General features: G+C 30.4%; 3 protein-coding genes across 8 annotated transcripts; 2 read left to right on the top strand and 1 right to left on the bottom strand.

The window, feature by feature from the left end:
- Positions 1-1,761: 1,761 nt before the first annotated feature.
- Positions 1,762-19,971, top strand: LOC126841487 (alpha-tocopherol transfer protein-like). Of its 6 annotated transcripts, none has more exons than XM_050577990.1 (8): positions 1,762-1,904; positions 8,001-8,149; positions 8,241-8,397; positions 9,355-9,610; positions 10,108-10,218; positions 10,593-10,698; positions 10,786-11,887; positions 17,893-18,051. In XM_050577990.1, exons 2-7 carry the CDS (start codon positions 8,014-8,016, stop codon positions 10,842-10,844), a joined length of 825 nt encoding a protein of 274 aa, XP_050433947.1. In that variant the 5' UTR covers positions 1,762-1,904; positions 8,001-8,013; the 3' UTR covers positions 10,845-11,887; positions 17,893-18,051. The 6 variants fall into 6 exon arrangements, with proteins under 6 accessions (XP_050433947.1, XP_050433949.1, XP_050433948.1 ...); XM_050577992.1 differs by having other exon boundaries at positions 1,777-1,908; XM_050577991.1 differs by lacking the exon at positions 1,762-1,904 and adding an exon at positions 5,514-5,784.
- Positions 13,115-17,825, top strand: LOC126841486 (uncharacterized). The gene is made up of 2 exons (XM_050577985.1): positions 13,115-15,152; positions 17,281-17,825. The coding sequence occupies exons 1-2, from the start codon at positions 13,649-13,651 to the stop codon at positions 17,316-17,318; spliced, it is 1,542 nt and encodes a 513-aa protein (XP_050433942.1). The 5' UTR covers positions 13,115-13,648; the 3' UTR covers positions 17,319-17,825.
- A 997-nt stretch (positions 19,972-20,968) lies between the features above and the next one.
- LOC126841483 (uncharacterized) lies at positions 20,969-22,665 on the bottom strand. Its single transcript, XM_050577982.1, has 5 exons — positions 22,662-22,665; positions 21,960-22,166; positions 21,791-21,847; positions 21,262-21,306; positions 20,969-21,129 (listed from the first exon to the last, which is right to left on the bottom strand). The coding sequence occupies exons 1-5, from the start codon at positions 22,663-22,665 to the stop codon at positions 20,969-20,971; spliced, it is 474 nt and encodes a 157-aa protein (XP_050433939.1).
- Positions 22,666-23,423: the final 758 nt, after the last annotated feature.

Here is a 23,423-nt window from a genome sequence, read left to right as displayed (position 1 = left end):
TAATATGTATAAAACGGAAAGACAATTTTTTTTATTTATTCTCTTGTCGGAGAGTATAACAACTTGCGTGCGAAATTCGGTGTAATTGTATAATTTATGAATTTTTTTTTTTCTATTATTATTATTATTATTATTATTATTATTATATGTAACTAAAAACGCCCAAATAAATATTTAAAAAAAAAATTATATTACATTTTGTAAATAATACGCTTTGAACAAAAAAAAAAAATTTAATAAAAATAAAATATATTTATTATTGTATTATTATATTATGATTATTAGAAATATATTATTATTCTCGTTTATAAATTATAATCCGTTTTATCTGTAAGTCATTATTATTATTATTATATTATTATTATTATTATTATTATTGTGTTGTTGACGAAAATTTTGAAAAAAAAAACCATTAAAAAAAATTACTTTTATATATATATATATATATAAACATTATATATTATAATTATTATGATTATTTATATATTGTCAGTTTTAATTTTTTTTAGTAATATAGTTGCCGATTGATATTCTAAAATACCAAGACTGAATGTTCAACCAGTGGCTAAACATAAAATATGAACTTTTTATTATTATTTTTTTTTTAAGTTTCATTTTAAAATAATCCAATAACTACCCGATCGTTTGGAGTTGTTTTCAATTATTTTACACTCATCGGTCGCCGTCGATAATGTGCGTTATTCCAATGACGCGTAACAAATCAAATAATACTCGACAACGTTTTAAACTCGATTGACCAATATAACAAGATATAATATTATAATAATTATCGTGTGATCAACGACAGCTGTTGTGTGTAATAGGTGTATTGTTTTTTTGAAAATTTCATTTATCCGATTTTTTATTTTTATACCAAATGTGCAAAAATATGTTTTATCGAGTACCGTTTGTCGAATACGATTGAAATGAATAACGAACGATATAAATTAAGTAGTTTTAATGTTGACGAGTTATCAATTATAGTCTGTAGAACGCTGACAATTTTTTTTACACCAATAACACCAATTTGTTTTCTGTCTATTCCTTGGCCATTTTCAATGTGCATTAAAACTTTGACAATCATTATTATTTCTCTGTACCGGCCCCGTTTAAAATTATATCGCACGCATTAGGCTACATTGTTTTGTTGGATTATTGTTATTTGGCCCGTGGCTTTCTTAAACTATTTTGTTTTTGTTTTTCTTTTCTTTTCCTGTCTTGTCCTGCGCTTGTTGTCGATAAAAAAACTATACAAGTGAAATATTATACATTATATTTAATATTATATTTATATGTTGTGTAGCCTATTTGATTATGACGCTGTTATATAGAGTTAAGATTTAATTTTTAACGCTATTATAAATATTATTATGTTCACTCCCAATTTTGTAAAAGTGTTGTGGTCAGACGTGCTACTAATAATTAATAACAATTGTCCATGTACAAACACAAAAACCAAATATACCGACGGGTTTTTTTTTTTTATTTGTTGAATCCGTTAGTCTAGTTAGATAAAATATAAATCGTTCAAAAAATATATAATTGTATAAATGTACAGTTGATTAATTCTCTTTGTTGCTCCTGATGTGGTGACGTTACCTATCGATGATTACGTATCAAATCTAGCGGCATGCATTTATCCACTACCGTATCGTGTCCAAAGTTCACTTCTTTTTTTTTTTTCAATAGGCCTTTGGCAATCCGTGCACCTTTGGCCGCCTCTTTATCTCAATACTCTATTGACATACATACTGTGTACATGGTGTATAAATTATAAATTACCTATTCCACCGGCAGACACCGACTAGCACTGTCGTAGAGTAGAATTAGTCCGCATCGTTCGCAACAGACCGTCGGTTTACTTGCCGGCATAGGAATAATATATATTAGCAATCGGCAACCAGGTAGGTAATATTAATTATTATTACTTTGTCGCTATTGTAAATAATTAGTGTACAAATAATTAATAATTGTGTGTGTGTGTGTGTGTGTGCAACTAAATATAATTTACTAGTCATAATAACAACATATAATATATTGCTATGTATAAAGTATATAATATAAAACAATTTTTTTTTTTTTTAAAGGCATTAATATTCTAATGACTAATAACGCACAGCAAAGCCTTCAAGTGACGCATATAGGAAAATATCTTAGAATTGAGGAAGTACTATAAAGTTGCAATTTTTTTGCAACAAAAATATAAAAAAAAATTCTTCTAACAGATAATATTCCAGTAATTGTTATTAGGTTACATTTGTAATTGCGGAGTTTAGAAATTTACATTTATTTAAATCGGTAGAAACAAAAAAACAATAGTTATTAGTTATTTTTTCTTAAGAAAAAGTCCTTGTGTATCACGCCATACATTAATTAGATGGTGAAATTTATTTGTGTCGTTTTAAAACTAGTAAATTGTCAACTATAAGAAAATATTATGTTCTATCTGACAAATCTGGCTAAACCTCTGCCACTTATTTTGTTTAGTTAGGAAAAATTAATGTTCATTTATCTTTACCATATTTAGAATGACTTGTTGATCAATTCATGTCAAATTTTACCTCTTGTTGAAAATATAGTACTTTTCACTTTAATTGCACATTTTTCTCAACATAAAAAGTTAATAAAATACAAAATTTTAAATGTTTATTTTAAACGTTCCTGTTTAAATTTCACAAGTCGTTACTGTTCTTGAAAATTTTCTACTTAAAAAGACAAGAAATAAAAGAAAACGTAATATATTATTGTAAAATTATCTAAACTAAAAAATGTCTTAAAAACTAAAAAATATTCTTATAAAAAAAATTGTCCAAGTGTTAAATTGATCACAAAGTATATTTTTACAATACTATTGTTTTACTAGCGTTGCCAACAATAATTATGTTGGTAACACTGGTGTAAGTAATATACAGAAAATCAAAATTGTTAATAACAAATATTTTTTTTTTACAAACTTGAACAAAAAGGTTCAGAACATTTGTGCGGATTGCTCTTTTCTTATAACAGTTTGACGTGTAACAGATTACAGATTTGCTCTTTTTTTTTTGTGATGAAATTCAATAAAATTGAGTTATAAATAAAAAATGGCAAGTCATTGAGAACTATTAATTTTATGTAGCCATCATATAATCTGATTTTACAAAAAAGACTATATCGACCATGACTGTGATGAGACTACAGAATTTGGCACTGATAAATTAGACAATATAATGAATATGAGTTTTCAAGTGAGCCTTCACACTGTCTTGTGTGAAAACCGAGCAAAATGTAGATTATTAGGTATAGTTATGACTGGGTTATTTATTGTTTTAACATTTACATTTAAATTTAACGCCCATAAATATTCAGCGATTCAAAGTAGCTGCTAAAAACTGTTTTGCAGCAGCATCTTGCATATATGCAAGAATAATATTATGATCTTTACTCCCAAAGTCACCAACAAAAATAATATTATGTCTTACATGCATTGTTGTATAGGTACTCTGGTTCATAGAAATCTATTTCTGTTTAAATCATATTTTTGTTCATCAGCACACTGTAGTAATGAAAATTACAAAAAAATGAAACGTTTCATATAGGTATTATATTCTGTTAAAACGCAGTAACTGGTAATAAAATTGAAAACAACGAACAAGTTGTTAACAAAAAAGGTTCTTTGGTGAAGAAAGAAAGGTTATTCACAAACAAATTGCACAGCTATACCATTTAGCACATTAAACAAACTGGCACAAAGGAAAGGCCAACTCGACTTAAATTCCACCGTGGTCTTTGGCCGGTTCACTTGTGTCTTACAATAATTATTATCATATTGTTGTTGTTGGGCTATTAGGTATAAGAAACAGTAGGTCAAGGAACAAAAAATTTGTCCAGTCTTCAATCAATCTTTAATATTAATACTTGTCAATAAACACTATGTTAATTTACATTAATTTGTCATTAATATTATATATAACACATAATTGATATTGGAAATGTTTCTAGAAATCTGTTAGCTTTTATTTCCAGACATAATCAAATCAAAAATGTAACAATTGTTAATAGGTATATATTGTTAAATCATATTGAAACTTACAAAAGTGACATTCTTTAAGTCATTATCTACATTTAAATTTGAAAATAATAAATCTTATCTACTTTAATACGAGACGATTCAAACAGTCTAGTAAATATTTGCATTATATTGTTGATTACGGTTTACCTATGTCCCCAATCGGTTCAGGTCTGTTTAAGGACATAGTCCACAAGATGATAATATTATTAAAATTGTACAAACACAATATGATTAGCTTCCAAGCAGAGCTGAGAAGGTATTGTCTTTACAGTGAAGTGTTTTTTTTTTTGTGTTTCTGGATCTATTTCTAAGTTATCAATTTATAAAACTTTTTAAATAACAACAATAACTGTTTATTTGTGATATCAATTTTGTGGCTCGATGTAGAAATATTTAATGGTTTAGAAAACCTTAGATAACGCTTTGAGACCAGACTAATATTGTTGTTTACTTCAATTTTCAAACGTTACTTATTTGGTCTAATTAAATCAATTTAAAAGGTTCAAAATCCATTTAACATGCACAATATAATAGCGCAGAAAGATAAATATTTGTTTTCCAAATGTGCAAGGTGAATGTGTTTTGGTTCTTCGCAGTCAATGAACTATTGTTCTTTAGTTGTTTTTTTTTTTTATCGAAAAGAAAAAGTGCGATTCCTTAATGATGTCTTAAATTCGGTATTTGTATTTCAACATGATAACAATATGTATGAAACCCGTGTTGGAATAAGACAGTGTAAAATATTAACCATATCAGCTTACAGCTGTATACAATAGCACAGAGATGTATATTTTAATTTACTAATTATTTGTTCTTTGCATTAAAATTATACTAACAGTAATAATTTAAACTAAAAATAATAATTAACTTCACGTGTATTTTCTTATGATGATAATCATTTTTTTTTTCTGTTATATGTATGTAAAAGTGCATTGAGGTTAGTAAAGTGCTCAGATATATGGTCAAAGCTAATACAGCTCTTGAGAAAAAATGTAAATGGGCAAAATCTTAATTTTAAGGTCAACCCTTGCAAAATGGAGAAAAACGCCTAAAAAATGTACATGTTTTTCAACTCAAACAGAAGGGTTGGGTACTTTTGGTTTACTTCTCTTTGTCAGGAGAGGTTATGGGGTGTAAGATCTGAGAGTTAGACCAAAGGTACACAATTTTTGTCAAAATATAAACCAATGGATTCAAAATTGTTTCCTAGAAATTAATGAGTTTGAAATCAAATTTGATTACCTACCTGTTTAAGTACAACAACGACCGGCTTGGCCAGTCATCGTAATAAATACCAGTTTGACTAAACTACTTGCAAGTAAGAAGAAAAAAGTACCTACAAACAAATGACAACAGCCTTCATAATTAATTATTCAATGACGTCATATTGTACTCAGTCATGTGATTTTGATGCTGTTGTTAAAACTAATATACCCGAGCGGGTTAGCCCACTGTGTGTGTGTGTAGGTAATGAGTACAGCATTAGCGCTCTGTGTTTGGGTGATGATTGATAAAAAAATAACTAATTACAAATCGTTTTTTTTTTCAATTTCTTAATTACATTGTTGAATCTTATGTAATCGTTTTAAATATTTTATAATTCGTCACGTGTCGACGGTTTTTACTTGAACGCTTTTTTCCTACTTACAAATAAAACCGCCTGATCAGATTTGTGAAATCAATCTTGAAAATTAATCGACAAATCAACTAGACGGTTTTTCGTGAGGCATTCAGTAAGTGTGTTTAAAGTACATTTTTAGAATACAATGTGTCGTTTATCAATCAATAATGGTTTATGCAAATATATATATATATTATATTCCCATGAAGATTATCGCCTATTCTTCTCTAGATTGCCACAGCTTATCAAGGTCACGTTTTAAATTTGACCTTTACAAAATTGATAACTGCAAATAGCACATAATATACATACAACTGTTACTATTCAAACTGCTCTTGGTGTACATTGTTTTACATCACTCATATTCCAATACTTTCTAACGTTTAATATAGGTACCCCTGTCTAAGTTTTGTAAATGAAAATTTCTATATATTTTTTTTATTGGTATAAGAAATGAGAAATTTAGAAGAAGAAAAAAACTCTAACAAAACCCAAGTAGGGTTTTTTTAGTTTTCGAAGATGTGATGTTAGTTGCTAATAAAATGATTTATGGCAAAACTTTTTTTTACAATTAAATACAAAAAACTACCAAACATCTTAGCTTCACACTTTTTTTAACTGTCTATTATTTATAACAGCTATAAGTAACCATAACATGTTACTAGTTTAAAAGTACTATAATAGTAGTATATTAATTATGTTACATTTTATAATTACAACTCGACAACTACCTAAGTAATTTTGACCTGTATTGTAAAAATACAATTTTTAACTCAAAATTACATTGAATGGGTGTTTTAAGTAATTGTAAATACATTTGGGCTAAAATAATAGATTTGACCAAACAAACCAAAACCGAACCTGACATTACTGTTTTTGAATTTTACAACAGCTGTTTTAAGAAATATAATATTCAGCTAACGACCGTCGCTGTCGTACCTAGCTTTTTAAAAAGTACAAAATATTAACATGGTGTTTGTTTGTTTGAGCAAATGTGTGGGGATCGTTCAAGAGGTTTTCTGCGTGAGGCTTGTATTGTATTTTTTTTCTCATTTTTCGTCGATAAATCAATAGCTAAAATACGGCTCGACATATGCCTTATATTGATTTTGACAATAGGCAAAAGTATACGTTACAACTATATTGTATTGTGACGTACACAAACCGGTATGGCCTTATGTATACTAATCTTGATAATGACCTTACAGGCAGACTTAATAATTTACTTGTTACACGTTGACGTCACATAGTTGGATTAAAACGAAAATATTAAAGCGTTGCTAATTGGATAAGGAGATAGGTTGGAAAAGGAAATAATATAGCGGTTTCATACTTGAAACATTCGGCTCTATTGTATTTTTACAGTAGATTATTTATCATTGATTATTGGTTGGGTTAGATTAGATTAGGTTAGGTTAACCTAACCTTGGATGAAAAACAAATTAACGAAGCACACTATAGATAATACAGGGTGTCCCACAGAGATTTTTACAAATTAAATAACTTTTGTGCTCTAGTGAATATTTTTAAGATTTTTTTTTAAATTTTAAATAGCCATTTTATTAAGAATAATTTGCTTCGAATTTTCTTGCTGGTCGTGATTAGTTTTTTTTAAAAAGCTTTAAAATTTAGGAAGGGTGAACCGCATCTACCGCACACCACCTCTTGTCTTACTCAAATAACCTTAAAAGTAATTATCCAAAACTGGTTGTCGGCCAGTCAATATTTTCAGCAAATTATTGTTAATAAAATGACTATCTTAAAATTGAAAAAAACTAAAGCTGCCAGAAATGTACAGCGCAAATTAGTATAAATTGATTTAATAAAAAAAAAACATCTTAAAAATATTCACCAGAGCAAAAGTAATTTCATTTGTCAAATCTTTGTTGGACAACCTGTGTAGTATAAACTATATAAAATATACAAAATTACCAGTTCAATGTTAATGAGCTGTTCTCAAAACTTAAGACCATTATTTTTAATCAAATTTTTGGAATTATTTAAAACATATACTTTATGTAAATTATTATTATATAATATATTATTAAATATTTTATTTTATTTGTATTAAATAATGTGTGTTATTTTTTATAATTAGTTTAACGATATGTGCAATATTATTAATTAATAATTTTAAACGAAGAAATATTATCTATATCTGGAAACAGATAATAACCGAAACAGTTGTACAGCCCTTTTTTATCTAAATTAACAACCGCCACATCTAGGTGTAATAATGTTTTGTTTGAAAAATGATAACATACTCTCATAGCTTCGACTGCTGTGGGAATAGTATATAGTTTTTGACCACTGTATTTGTTATTACAGAGTTGATATCATCATGACGTACGCGATCGAAACGACTTATGAGGAATTTCTCAAACTAGAACAAGAAAAATATCCCGAATTAAATTTGGAAGATATCGAAGCGTTGAAAGAACTAGTAGATGCCAACAAAAATTTACCACCAGTCAAAGGTACGGTGTTTACCACGATGCTGTTTGTTTTTTTTTTTGATATTATTCTTAATAACTATTGTCTATGAAACTAAAACATAATTATTTCCAGACAAAGAAATCGTCATGTTCCTGCACAGTGCCTTTTTCGACGTGAAAAAAGCATACAAGACTCTGGTGGCCAATTACAAGTACCGATCCGAATTGACACAAATATTCAGCAATACAGATCCAATGTCGGAAGAGATGAAAGAAGTCTACGAAACAATGTAAGCAAACCACCGCTGTTGATGATATAGTTTTAGCGCTGTTATTTATCATTAGTTTATCGACAAGCCTTAACTTAACACGAATCATAGACAATGCGAGCGATGACAATCAAATCAATCAACGTGTTATCACTACTGATAACAATGCGTTGGTTAACTATGGTTGACGGTGATAACCACGATCGTATAACCGGGTCTGGTAACTCCCTACGCGGAAAAGGGCAGCCGTTTTTTTCCAACATGGCGGCCACCGGCGTGCATCGATCAGCCGACACGTTTTTGTGCGCAAAAGGTAACGCCGGCGGCCGCCATGTTGGAAAAAAACGGCTGCCCTTTTCCGTGTAGGGAGTTACCAAACTTGGTCAAAGAACTCGGTGATAACATTACACATGTTTGATGACATTTCTTTGACCAGACTGTATTACACAAGGATTAGTTTTTTTTTTATATGTTGGTCACACTGATCTGAAATTATTAGGGTTTGTTTACATTAATCTAGTTTTTTTTTAATCTGTACTAATTACAATTCTTAGCTCTACACGTGTCCGGAAAATTTATTATACTTAATTAAGCAATGATTATTTAATTTCTAAAAGTATTATTTACCTTTATAGGTACTCAATTACGCTTGTATACTACGTTCTCTAATAAAATTTGTTTCAATTGAATAGAAATTGCCATAATAACAATCCGATCAGTTGGCTAGTTAACTTTATTAGTAAACAATTTAGACTAGGTTAATCAATAAATGTATAGTAATATGTTCATATAATAATAAAATGAGTTTTGATTGAGTAATTATGTCAGAAATAACTTTTCGAAGTTAATTTTTCGATTGGCAAGTGTATTATGGGGTTTTTTTTTTTGAATTCTGTCAATAGGCTTGTTGTAGCTATATTTTGGCTGTGGTGACAGAATTTGACAGTTGAATTAATTGATTATAAATGGGATTTTCAGGAGTTTGTCTATAGTGACTGTTCCGTACAAAGGTAAGCACGAAAGATATGTGTACACGCAATTCAAAAACGAAGATCCCAACGTTTTTAACTACGTGAACAGTGTTAAATACTTCTTTATGATGATGGAAGTGTTAATTATACAACACGGAACGTTCGACGGTGTGATACTCACCATGAATGGCAAAGGCCTTAACTGGAGGCATTTAACAAAAATCCCAATGAAATTGGCCAAAAATTTAATGGGCTTTGTACAAGTACGTACGACCAACCACTCGACAGGGTTATTTTATGTCTTTAAAATATACAAATCTGTACAGTGCGATTCATTGAGGATAAGATACTCATTATTTTGTTAAAATCATGACAATTTTGTAGTTGTTCTTTTTAGAGACACTTTAGCTTATGGTTTTTTATTTTAAATATTTTTAAATAGTAAATATACCTGATTTACCTGATCTTTTAAGTTTAAAAATTAGTACGAGAGGAAGAGTTAAATGTAGTATTGTTTTTATTTGCACAAGTTACTCAATCCCGCTCAAGTTCCAAAAGTTGTTAGAGCTGTAGAAAAAAAAACCAGAAAGGATAAAAATTTAAATATTGTCTAATGTTGTAAAATAACATAAATTAAAGTATTTCCAAAAAAAAAAAAACACTACAAAATTGCAATCATTCTAAGAGATAATGAATGTATTATTCTTAAACGTATCGCCCTGTATATTTTAATTGATATTATTAATCTTTGATTTTAAAGGAAGCTCTGCCAGTGAGATTAAAAGAAGTGCACGTTATCAATGCTGGATCCATCTCGACCATGTTGTTTAATTTAATGAAACCTTTCATGTGGGGCAATTTCCTAGACAGGGTGAGGTTTACGTTTGATATATTTAAAAAAAAAAAAAAGCTTTAGATCCGAAAAAAAAAAAGGATTACTGTATTATTTACAAGTCTTTTGGTGTTTAACATAACGAAGGTATAGAAATAGACCATACTGCTTGCGTGTGGCTTTATTAAATCAGCAAAAAAACAAAAACAAAATTAAGTATAATGAACATAAGGTTATAATATATGAGTAAACAGTTGAAATTAGACCATAACCATCCACGTCACTGTGCAATAAATGGCCAAGTGAAGTTGATTACTCAAGGATGTCAGCGTTAGACCCAGAGTTGGAAATTGCACGAAACCAGCATGGATCTAGATCTTTTTTTAATCACTATAATATTTGTTTTGCAACAGGTTACGTTATACTCTGAAGGATCTGATGAATTTTTCAATCACGTCCCAGTGGAGTTTATGCCCGAGGAAATGGGTGGCAGAGGAAAAAGTCACATGACTTATTCTGGTAATACAAGTCATAATATTATCTTCCTGTTGACAATTTTTCCATTTTTTTTTTTTTTATTAATTCACAAATTTTTGCGTTGTGCAGAAGATACATACAATCATATGTGTTCATACCGCGATTGGTATACGACGAAAAATAACTGAAGACACCGACGACGATAACTGGATACACGCATAATAAAAGTAATTGGTTATAAGAACAAAATTATTGTTTTGAAAATTTTAGGAGTCGTATTCGTATTTCTGTACTCAGCTACAGGCTTACTACTTCAACATACTGATGTGATTTGGAAAAATATGTTTAAGCTAATTAACTCTTGTGTAAATATATCAATACATGTGTTTGTTACCGTTTATACTTATGTTTTTTTTATGTGTTCCTACGCCACAGTTATTTATATTAATTTTGTTTTAGAAAATATTATGTTTTTTCACACATTTCAAATTAAAATAACTTTACAGGTGCAACCATAATAATTATATTGTTGGGGCGTGCGATCTCGTAGCCTTCGTGGTAAATACATATTATAATGGTAACCTTCAAAGTCGATTAAATTTAGCATTTTTAATATCACTGTTTTCGGCCAATCTATGTTTATAAGTATATAATTGTACTATAGTAGTAATCAGTAGCCAGATGATGGGCCAGAATTTAATTTGAAGGACTAACTTCCTCTCTTAAGCTTCTATTTAAATTAAACATTTTACTTATATTATTATAAACATTTTTAGTTTATGAAAAATTATAATTATGTTAAGCTTAAGAACGTGGTAAGTACCTAAGTCTAAAATGTAAGTACTATTACTAATTATATACAGAAATATGATCACAGATAAAAAATATACATACAACGTTCGTTTAGGCTATTTTTTCCAACCTATTATATCAAGATGTACACCTAATCAAACAAGCATGATTTAATACAAGTTTCCTGCAACGAGAATGGTAGGTACTGTAACTGTAGGCTTTATAATGTAAACTGTATAAACTGTAAACAATTATTTAAATGTACTCATTATAATGTATATACTTTAAACGCCACAGGAAAATTGTTGTTTTCATTTATTTCAACTGTTAAATTTTCGGTTCTACAGACACTGTTTAGTAGATTACCCGAAGAAAATCATGGAAGGTCAATTTAAAATTCGTTTGGCAATGTTATGTGTTTATGTTTCAATACTCCAAGGTAATGTGATTAAAAGTTATTTTAATTAATACCCTGGCTTAATCATGCCACTTCGTATACAGTGTAAAACCAAGTCAAAACCAGCCATAAGTAATTTTTGAAGTTTCTCAAAAACAAAAAAAAAACCATTATAAGGTTAAGACATGGAGTGTACATACTCGTTGTGTATGAAGATTTATTTGATAAATATATCATTGCAAGAGTTAATTAATAGATTTATAATTGTTGACTATGGCTAGTTTTGCAATAATCATTGGCAGGTGAGTGATTTTGAAACCAACCTTGAATTTTTCATTATCAGTTTACATCAGTTATAACTTTGTTCGATATGTAAATTATAATAAGTCTCAATAATAAGCAAGCAGGACAGAACATTATGTACAGGTTTGTATTGTTATATTCGATACCGGTTTAGAACTATAAAGTTCCAATAGTTAGTTGAGGGAAATATTGTGAAACGGAAGTTTATATTATATAACTCTAATAGGTTTGTCGTGGTCTTGGTCGACGATTAAGCTATAATGGCAAGCAGTGTAGATCATAATTTAGCTTCTACCTATGTTCAAGATCACCTACTCCTTCTTAAAAACTAGTACAAAACTAGTACATTTACCCTTCGCCAGTGAGTATGTCCAACTCCCTTAATCATAATATATTTGTTAAATTTGTATTTAATACATATTTTATAACAGCACTATACATTCAGGTTGAAGTACCCCAGTCTATAAAAATAATACTACACTCCACCTTTCCTCTTGTCCGATAAACTTGAAACTTCAGTAACTACAAAAACAGTTATCTAAAACTGGTTAAAGATCCAGTAAAAATGTTCAGTACATTATTGTCAAAAGTTAATTAAATGTATGCGTTTACCGTTTAAGTTTCAAGAGTAGGTATAAGAATAATCAGTTTGGTAGTGGGGTAGGAACATATAAGTTTATTGACAATTGAGATCACATTATGAAAATAAAAATAAAATAATTAATTAAACCCAATGAGATATTGAGTGGTTCACGATAAAATGATCATCCTGTATAATCAATAGGTTTTATTAGCAACTCGACTGATGTTGACAGTTGACTATTTTTTTTTTTTTTGTTATTTTGGTATAATATTATATGTACAAGAGGTCTGCCGTCTGAGATGTATTTGTATATTATAGTTTTATACAGTTGTAAATAATAATTTTATAAAACGAGTAACAGAAAAAAATGAGTGTTTTGTATTAGTTTTATACTCTTATTAATGTTCCATTTATAAGATTTTAAATCTTCAAACAAAACTACTCCAATAATTGTTAAATCGTTCGATGCAAATCTGTTGCTGATGATAAAAATCGAGACCAATTAATAACGATTCAAAAAATTGAACGTTTTAATAATTATTTGCAGAAAGTAAATGATTTTGCTTTCCTACCGTTATAATATTATTGTAGTCTAGTGAAATATCGGTCATAATTCGATAGTGTTTTGTACAAAAAAGCCTACAATAAAAAATCCTGTATGTTTACACAGTTTTAAAAACCATCATGTTTCTTCCAACGTCTCTTTAGTGCCGAATTTAAAAAAAAAACACATTTTTATAAATGTACTATTTGCTGCGAACATATTTCAAGGTGTACCTGTATAATTATTAATTTATTGTAATTGTCGACGTTAAGTGTAGTAGTGTAGGGTTATGCCGAAGCTCTAGAAACTCAAGTGAACTGTAACAAACTCGAGTTAACCGTTTGTGTATTTCTTTGTTCGTCTACTTTGCATAATGTTGTTTGACAAAGCATATTCGTTGAAAACGTTAAGCAACGTAGTTTTGATTTTATTATCTCTGAGGTTTTCGTTTGTCCAATCCGAATCACTTCTCGATATGGAAAGAATAAGCTGTTACTACTCGAGGTACGCCCACTATTATTTATTTTTGACCAACATGGTTTACGACCTTACCATTGGTTCATTTCAAATTGGCTCTTTTCCTTTGGACGCACCCAAGCAGGTGATCATTGACTACGAGGAAATTCTCGAATCTCAAGGCTATATCTTCATGGCCATGCTCGAAGATCTCAGACTTACAAGGCCGGACTACAGGATACCGCCTGATTTAATGAAAATCAATTTATATCTAAACCACGTGTCTGGCTACACACGGGTGTTGGCCAAAACTCTTTTCCCGGACAAGGAGCCCACGAAGAGAGTGCCCTACGAAATAGGATACAAAATGGCCCAAAATCAAACTTGGCTCGAAATCAAAAACAATCTTAGCAGATGTATGAATTACCGTCCTGCTAACGACAGAAACTTAGAGTGGTATGTTCAAGATCAAGAAGGCCCTCTAGACAGCCCGAGATTAAGACAATTGAACCGACTGTTGCTGCCGAAGGGTCAGGTACTGACGAATTTAAAACCTAATATCTTACAACAATTGAATGAAAACAAGCGGAAATTCGATACCATCTTTGCGGCGATCTTCAAGCACGGAGGACATCTGAAGTTCCATCCGAACAACATGCTATTCAGAGTGTTCATGTCGCCCGAAAGGGTGTCTACTTCCAATGCTGTTGACAAGTCGCATTTAATCCAATCCGTCACGGTTACAATGGCAGAAGGCGGCAACGACAATAACAAATCGATAAACGACCTATTCATCGGCGGGACGACCAACTTTAGCAAACATTTCGTTTTGTCTTTCCAACACCGGGTCACGGCAGCTGCCATACACCCTGTATTCATGTGTGTGAGCACATTCCTCACGGTTATCGACAGGCTGTTTTATGCGGGGGAAGACAAATTCGGCGGCGTGGCTTCTAGAGTGGCTGCGCACGAAAATACATTGAAAACACACGGCACCACTCTGCTAGGCCATTTCGGCACATTCGTCGGTTTGAGATTGTTCCCCGGATTAACGCAAGAGTACCTGGTCTACATGCATCGTTGCTTTGCCAAGTTTGTCGGCGGTCTGGGGCAAAATTTGCATCTCCAGTCCGACATGGATATCCCTAGACTTTTGAGAATGTGCCACAGGCCTATGGAAGTGAATAGGTTCCGGTACGAAATCAAAGCACAGACGTTGCCTATGGACACCGAGGACGGGGTGCTGCGACTCGTGAGAACCGCCAAAAGAGATATCGACGAAATCGAACTGTACGTTGGGTTTTTGGGAAAACACAGAGCAGCTTTTGAAATGGTCACCGACACGTTTTATCACGACGAAATGTTCTTACGTGACCCGTCCGTCCCAAGACCTATAAACAACAGTGGTGTAACCAACAGTGGTGAGTAAATAATATGTATTTTGTTAGCTGTTCATGATAAATTACACTGGTCTACAATATCTAACTTTTTGTATGCCTTTTAAATAAACGCTATATGGGGTTGTGGGTGGGGGCAGAGACGTATTTAGGGGGGCAGGGGGGGCTTGGGCCCCGGGCGGTAAATTTTGGAGAGCATTTTGATATAATACGGTAGGTCGTTTGGGTGATAAAAAGAAAAGTAATGATACTAATAAATTTATTACTGTGGTTTTCATTTGTCACGAAACATGTATTGAAAATACCAGGACATGGAAAAGTATATTGTAGTTGGAGAATTAAGATACACAGAATATGGCCGCCCAAAAATATTTCGTAGACATGTTTTAACGGTCGTGCCAACTGCCAGTATTCGAAAAAAAAAAAAATAGTAAAAAGTGAACTAAAAAGTAAAAATAATTTTATTACAAGAACAATTTTCCAATCAGTTGTAGCATATTTTATTTAAAATGTCAATCACTTTGAAAACAACTGAAAATTAATTTTTGGCTAAAAAAAAAAGCGTGGGCCCTATTCAACAAAGTCCCTATTAAATTTATCAGATAATGTCTTATATTGTAAGTTTTTTTAGCTTCGATGCGGAGCTGAGAAGGTATTGTTTTTACAATGATGTGTTTTTATTTATTTTTTTTGTGTCTGGACCCACGATATCTCGTAAACCGCTGAGCCGATTTCTTCGTGTAGCAACTCTATAGATCAAAACTCATACCTGGAAGGTACTTTAGCAGGCCAAAAATTAAAAAAAGTCACCCCTTCCTCATCAAAATCGAAAAAAACTCCTAAAAAATTTACAAATTTTTCAGCTTAAAATTACAATGCTCTATAACTTTTTTAAAAATAGTCGAAAATGTTCCAAATTTGTATGAATTTAAGTATATTATTGCTGGTCTCACGATATCTTCTAGACCACTAAAACTATGAATGTGTTGAAACTTTCGCGGATTGAAATATCACATAACTATAACTAGTTTGAACATACTATCCACAGATTCGCATCGAAGCGTTTATTTAAAAGTGATTTTATCACTTTCAGTTTTAATAAAATCTGTAGACTTGTGATCTCTCCGTCCCCACTATGCCCCGACCCCAGTGTACTGGCTTTTTTGTAATTTAAATTTGGTTTAATACTAGTGTGTGACACATACATTTCTTAATACTTAAATCAATAAATTTAGACTTTGTTGAATAAGGCCCACGCTTTTCTTTTTAGTCAAAAATTAATTTTCGATTGTTTTCAAAGTAATTGTCATTTTAAATAAAATATGCTACAATTGATTGGTAAATTGTTCTTGTAATAAAATTATTTTTACTTTTTAGTTCACTTTTTACTTTTTTTTTTTTAGAAAAGTATGTTTTTTAAAACGTTTTTTTTTATGTATACCTAATATACGTTTCAGATTATGAGTGTAGCGATAAATACATTGGTTTCACTATCATTTGTTTTTTTTTACAAATACACCTATTGATGAAGAAATATAGGTTTGGAAGGGGGTGTTTATTTTTCTTACCTGGGGCCAAAATTCCTAATTACGTCTCTGGGTATGGGTAAGAGATATGAGATAAACTAAGAGATAGGGGGTAGGGTAAGAATTTCACTTGTGTTGTTCTACGTCTTAGTCCTACATCTTAAGTTAAACCATACTATTTAATATTGTTGTTTAATGTTATTCTATGTCCATCGTGTAACTAACATTATTTTTGTTGCGTTAATTCTATTAAATCAATTCTAATTCATACGGAAACGAGTGTTGTTTCAACTTATTTACTTTGGTCACCTTGGAGCCCTAGGCCCGCATAACATATTGGAATGCGCTGGTTCATCATTGTTGAGAGCCTTGACAAAGTTCTTCATTAGTCCCCCTACTGGGATTCCCTGAAAACTTTGAACTCTCATCATAAATATGACACATCTATCAAGCTACCTGCTATCATATTAAATATGGCACGAATGGAAAATAACAGCTAACTATCAATTTTAAGTTCCATATTTAAACTCAGCGAATTTTCATGTTGAACAGTGTTATTATTGTTACAGCAGAAGATATTTTTTGTTGTTATAACTACTTAATAAAATCTACTTAATTTATTCTAGAATACAAGATAATCAGAGAAGATGCAGACAATTTTTAGGAGTAGAAGAAAACATCTACCAGAATTATTCGAACATTTCACCCTCGAATAACTTTAATTTAGTAGATAAGTAAATTTTATTTGTTTAATAATTATAACGCATTATACTTTGGGCGGTTATTGTCTTTGATTTTGTAGCTTTTGAAAGCATTATTTGTAAGGGTAATTTTTCTTTCTAAATTGTAAGTCGTGCCATTGTATCATTTCATAAATTTTGTTGAATACAAATATATTTTAGTTGGTAAAAATGAATTAAATTTTATATATAACATTTTGTGTTTTGAAAAGAAATAATAATTAGAATTATATTGGAAACTATGATCTATAGTCCATGTAGTGTGTAATCCAGGTGATTTCAATGATTTAATCAATTAAAAACTTTGTGCTTAGTGGTTAGCGTTTTGTTTTTTTAAATCCTTGACACTTTTTAATGCAAAAAAATTACAATATTATTCAAGACATTTGATTTAATATAATTGATAGTCTTGATTGTTCGTGTAGTACAAATTTGGAGATATGTCATTGCGTTTTGTTTAGACTACTTGTTTTTTTTTTATATATATCAGAATAGTAGTTTCAGGTGTCGTTACTTTGTACGAAAGAAAAACTACCATGGAAGAATTTTTCTCCGGAGAACATGAGAAATATCCACTGCTGCTGATGGACGACGTCAACAAGTTGGATGAACGTGTAAAAGCCAATAAAGATGTTGACAAGTTGTCTTCTAAAATTAGTAAGCCAATTCAATTGTATTTCTACAAACAAATAATTATATTCTTAACTATAACTAGTAAAAATACTTAAAACATATTGGTAGTTGAATATACTTACAAATGTATTCCGAATGTCTATGTTGACAGACAAAAAAATGCTCATCATGTTTTTGCACAGTGGTTTATTTAATGTGGATGAAGCTTACAAGATAATAGTCAATAACCAAAAGTACTCGGCTAAGATATTAGCCTATTTCCCAGAAAGCAAAATTCTTAATATAAAAGAAATGGAATCCGTTCATAAACATGTGTGAGTAAAATCCTTATGAATCTAAAATCGCCAGTAAAATGTAGGATAACGGTATTCTATATCCGATAACTTCCTCACTACTAAACTTAAATCCTAATTCCCGGTGCTTTTGGTGAGGTGTTTATTTTTAAGTAATTATTCATCTAAACGTTTATTCCAAAAATGATTTGAATAAAATATCAACTAAATAATACCCAACTCTGATGTCATCCAATATTTAAATCTATCAAATCTTTAGTAATGAGTTTGGAAATTTCTGTACAATTTTACAAAACCATAATACTTATTTTAGGAGTATTTCTATAGTACCAGTTCCATATGAAGGCAAAGATGATCGCCACGTCTACTTGCAACTAAAGCAAACTGAATCGGTGTATTTTGCTTTCGAGATGATCTCACAATATTTTTTAATGCTGACCCGTTTTTTAATATCGACAAACGGGACATTTGACGGTCTGGTTGTGACCGTCAACGCTGATGGATTAAATTTCATACACTGTTACCAAGCAATGACAAAAACATCATTTGTCAAAACTTTAGTAAAATACTTACAAGTATGTATTATCTGAGAACAATTGGTACATTATCCATTAAGACCCTGTCGCGCCAAGCCGTATAAAAGTGGGTAAATTAAAAACCCTATCATAGTTAGTCCAAACCAAATGTGTCATGGTCAGGGCTTTATTAGATTAGAAATTTAAGTTGTAGCACCTCTTTTGCATTGGCTAATTGTTATTTTCATTAAAAGAGGGCCATTGCGTTTCTATCAATTAATTACTATCTCTATTGCATCAACCCTCATTGGCAACATATTTTTAACCGTTACCTAAATATGGATTTCCACTACTTTTATTGCGGCTTTGGAAAAAAAGAAACCAGTATATTTGTCCCTTTTTGAAAATATTACTTGAATGGACTTGCGCCCTTCTACCTCACATTATGAAAAATTATTACATTAATAAAATATTAAAAATATATTTTCAAAGACTGGACTACCGATACGGTTAAAAGCAATACATTTTGTTAACGCTGGGATAAAAATGAGACTGTTTAATGCACTATCATTTAGTGAGTATACGTCACAGCAAGTTAAAGACAAAGTAAGAATATATTATTCGCTGTTGTTTTATTAAGATTTGTTTTTTTTTATTTTCGCATTACTTAAAATGGTAACACATTTCCCATAGATTTATATGTATAAAACAGAAGAAATGCAAAATGTTTTTGACCATGTTCCGGTGGAATACATGCCTTGTGAAATTGGCGGACGAGGAAAAAGCCACGTCGATTATTCTGGTAGTATAATAGAATTAAAAAAAGAACTACCTTTGCCTATAAGTAGAACTACATTATTATATTATTTTCTAATACATTGAACGATGATTTGTTTTGATTTACAGAAGAAACGCATCTGCAAATGATATCGTTTTTCTATCCACCATATCCGGTAAAAAATAATAATGATAACAGCAGTATTACTATAGAGAGTTGAGTTGAACTGTATTAAACCGTACTGTAATCACTTGAATGGTTGTTATTCTTTGTTTTAGTACTTTAAAATGCTCGGTGGCTTTCTATTAATTATAATTTTTATGTTTAGCTTCGATGAGAAGGTATTGATTCTTAAAAATGATGTGTGTGTGTTTTTTTTTGTGTCTTTACGACAACTCATTTTTCCTCTTTACCGATTCACTTGAGCTCTACAGCTCTAACAGGTGGTTCTAAAGTTGTCTGGTTCATTTATTATCTTGTATTTGCCGTTGAACATCAAAGATTAGCAAATAATTGACACAATAACCAAAACGGCAGAAAAAATAACACATTTTTTTATGATTTATGGTAATGAATTTTTTAAAATTTTAAATTTAGCTTTTCAAGAATTACATAATATGATATTAAACAGTTTTTTTTTTATAATAATGATTAGAAAATTGAATTTAAAAAAAAATTAACATCGATGAGATTTAGTATCGGTTATCATATATACATATCAAATGTATAAGGAATAAGATCCAATTGGACAATGCTAACATAAGTATGAATTTTTGTGCTACCGGTTTTGGAAAACCGAAGAAATATGATAATTATTAAGAGGAAATGTTGTACCTTTGCAAAGTCATAGCTAGTAAACTCATAAATGAAAATATAAAATTTTAACGCTAACATATATTTAAATTTTTTGTCTACAAATTAATGTAATTAAAAAAAAATATGTTGCCGTTTAAAAAAACCAAAAATCCCCCTTTTCGGCTTACTAGGGTTGGTGATAAAAATGTTCAAAATATTGAAAAATGTAGTAAAACATGTACCTAAAAGTTAAGGAAATTTTTTTTGTTAAATATTCATATTTTCAGAGAAAATAAGTGTCTTACGTTAGTTGGACCGCCTTGTATAATTGAAGTCTAGTTCATTTATTATCATGTTAGATTAAAAAATAATTGACACAATAACCAAAACGGCAGAAAAAATAACACATTTTTTTATGATTTATGGTAAAGAATTTTTTAAAATTTAAAATTTAGCTTTTCAAGAATTACATAATATAATATTAAACAGTTTTTTTTTTATAATAATGATTAGAAAATTGAATTTAAAAAAAAATTAACATCGATGAGATTTCTTTGAACTTACTCATCGTCCGAAGCTTCTACGCCATTGACTATCATGCGGTCATCTTTTGTAAAGACTACATTTGAAGTACCACTAGTGTTTGCGGTTTTGATTATTTTGAGCCCCCTTGGCACTGCTGGCGGTTGTTGTGACGCTGATGGTGGTTGCTGTGACCCTGCTGGTGGTGGTTGTTGGCAATGATTAAAAATGTTAATCAGGATTGAACAAGTTAATCGTGGGCAATACTTGAATAACTTAAACTAAATAATGCCCAACATTGTCTACTACATATGGTAAAAAAAAATCTTACCACAATATTCACTGCTCGTCATAGCTGCTGACTGTTGAAAGGCCTCTGAAAAATTATTTATCTCTTCAAATAGACTTTTAAATACTGGTCTAATATCATTTTTTAATACCAATAAATAGTATCGAATCGTGTCTAATTTAACCCTGCGTTGCTACACCGGGTCTAACACACCGAATTGTAAATACCATTTTGGATTTTCTTATGTTGGCTTGACTGTAAAATGTTATCGTTCTCAGTACCTTCGTTGTGTAGGATATAGATTATTATTTATTTACATTTTTTAACCTTTATCATACATATATATATATTATAAATAAAGTGGGAATTTGCTTATGCTATGTTAAATAAACGTTCTAGAAGTATATTTGGGAATTTGAGTTGAGAAATTGTCAAATTTGAGGTAAATTTGAGAAATTGGGTCCAGGAGACCCAGAGTAGCAGCGGTGTAACACTTGTATAGAATAGTAACGCAGGGTTAATTTTCGTTTCGAACAAATCTTAATCTACTAACGACGGTTGTATCAATTACCCGAAAAGTTATTCTCGTCACTGTCGTAAGTTGGTTTTGGTGGCTGTTGAAAGTTCTCTGAAAAATAATTTTTAATTCTTGAGCTGTACTTTTGTAATAGTTTAATATAATTTTATAAATACAAAAAAATGCTATCGAGTTTCGTCCAAATTACAGTTGTATCAATTACCCGAAAGTGTATTCCAGCTGTTGTCGAAAAATGGTGGTGGAGGTGGAGATGGTGGAGACGGTGGAGGTGGCGGAGATGGTGGAAATGTTAGAGATAGTGGAGATGGTGGAGATGGTGGAAATGTTGGAGATGTTGGAGATGGTGGAGTTTGTGAAGATGGTGGAGATGGTGGAGATGGTGGAGATGGTGGTCCGTATGGATAATTATCTACAAAAAAAAAAAACAATTTAACGAATTATCTTCTCCGTGGTCGTACAATATTCCCAAATAAAAATATAGAATCAATAGCTAATAATAAATGAAGCTTCACACTTGTTACACATGCCTACGGTGCAATGCTAGCAAAGTGTGTCAAAAGCTTTAAGCTTTTTTCTTATTATGTTTGGGACGGATTAAAAGAACCGTCACAATGACATCAAAGCAAGTGCGTACATATTTTTGTAAACACTATAAACATTCACTAACATGAAGAAGACGCCGCAATGGTCTGAAAGTGAATTCTAACCGCTTAAAAGAAATAATGTACAATTTCAAGGTCATATGTACACTTAGGCGTTTTTGTAGCTATTTGAAGTTCAGTTATTGTAGTTTAACAGTTATTTTTATTTCGAAAAAATAATATTTCGTTTAAACTTTTTAATGGAAAATTTAAGATATTTTAAATATTTTATTTTTATTTTAGAGAGTAGTACTATAATTTACCCATTTTTACTCATACATATCAATACTTAAATGTTGTATAGTAAGTATTCAGGTTTTCAAAAATATTAATTTTTTTTTTAAAAGACAAAAATTGATTAGTACATAAGGCAAATTAAAAAATACGATTTTTAAGTTTTATTTTAATTTTAGAAAATAATATTTCGTTCACAACTTTTTAAATCTCTAATATTTTTAAAAATTTGCTTAATTTTATCTTTTAACACGTTCACTGTCCTAATTTTAAATTAAATCAAAAGTTATCAGTCCTATGATCCATGTATGGGTCACGTTAAACCTATTTTAGTAGTCCATGATCCACATGTGGTTCATTGCAAACAATTATTTCTCTAGAGATTTATTTGACTTTATTATATGAAATTCATAATAACACAGTTGGACAGGTGAGATGATAGGGACTTAATTAGTTAATTAATTAACAAATTAGGGACTTATCTATAAATAAATCATGAAACACATAGGGGTCATCGGACGGTGAACGTGTTAACTTAACTTGAATACAATAACCATACTACAATAACTGAACTTTAAAAAGCAATAAAAAACGTCCAAGTACACATTTAACCTTGATATTTTATATTATTATGTCTAAAAAACATATAAAAATTAATAATTTATAATTGTTATAAATTTGATATTTTTTGCTTATTTAAGAATAGGACTTTTAAGCGACTAGAATTCACTTTCGGACCACAGTGTAGACGGTTGGATTACTCTAAAAAAAAATATTTTAAGTAGAAGTTA

Source organism: Adelges cooleyi, unplaced genomic scaffold (genome assembly GCF_023614345.1).
Source record: "Adelges cooleyi isolate 19-005CV unplaced genomic scaffold, UGA_ACOO_1.1 ACOO_flye_CR_arks_rails_tigmint_CR_PRNA_384, whole genome shotgun sequence".
NCBI lineage: Eukaryota > Metazoa > Arthropoda > Insecta > Hemiptera > Adelgidae > Adelges > Adelges cooleyi.
Note: the sequence above shows the minus strand (reverse complement) of the source record. Positions and strands in the feature narration are given on the sequence as shown.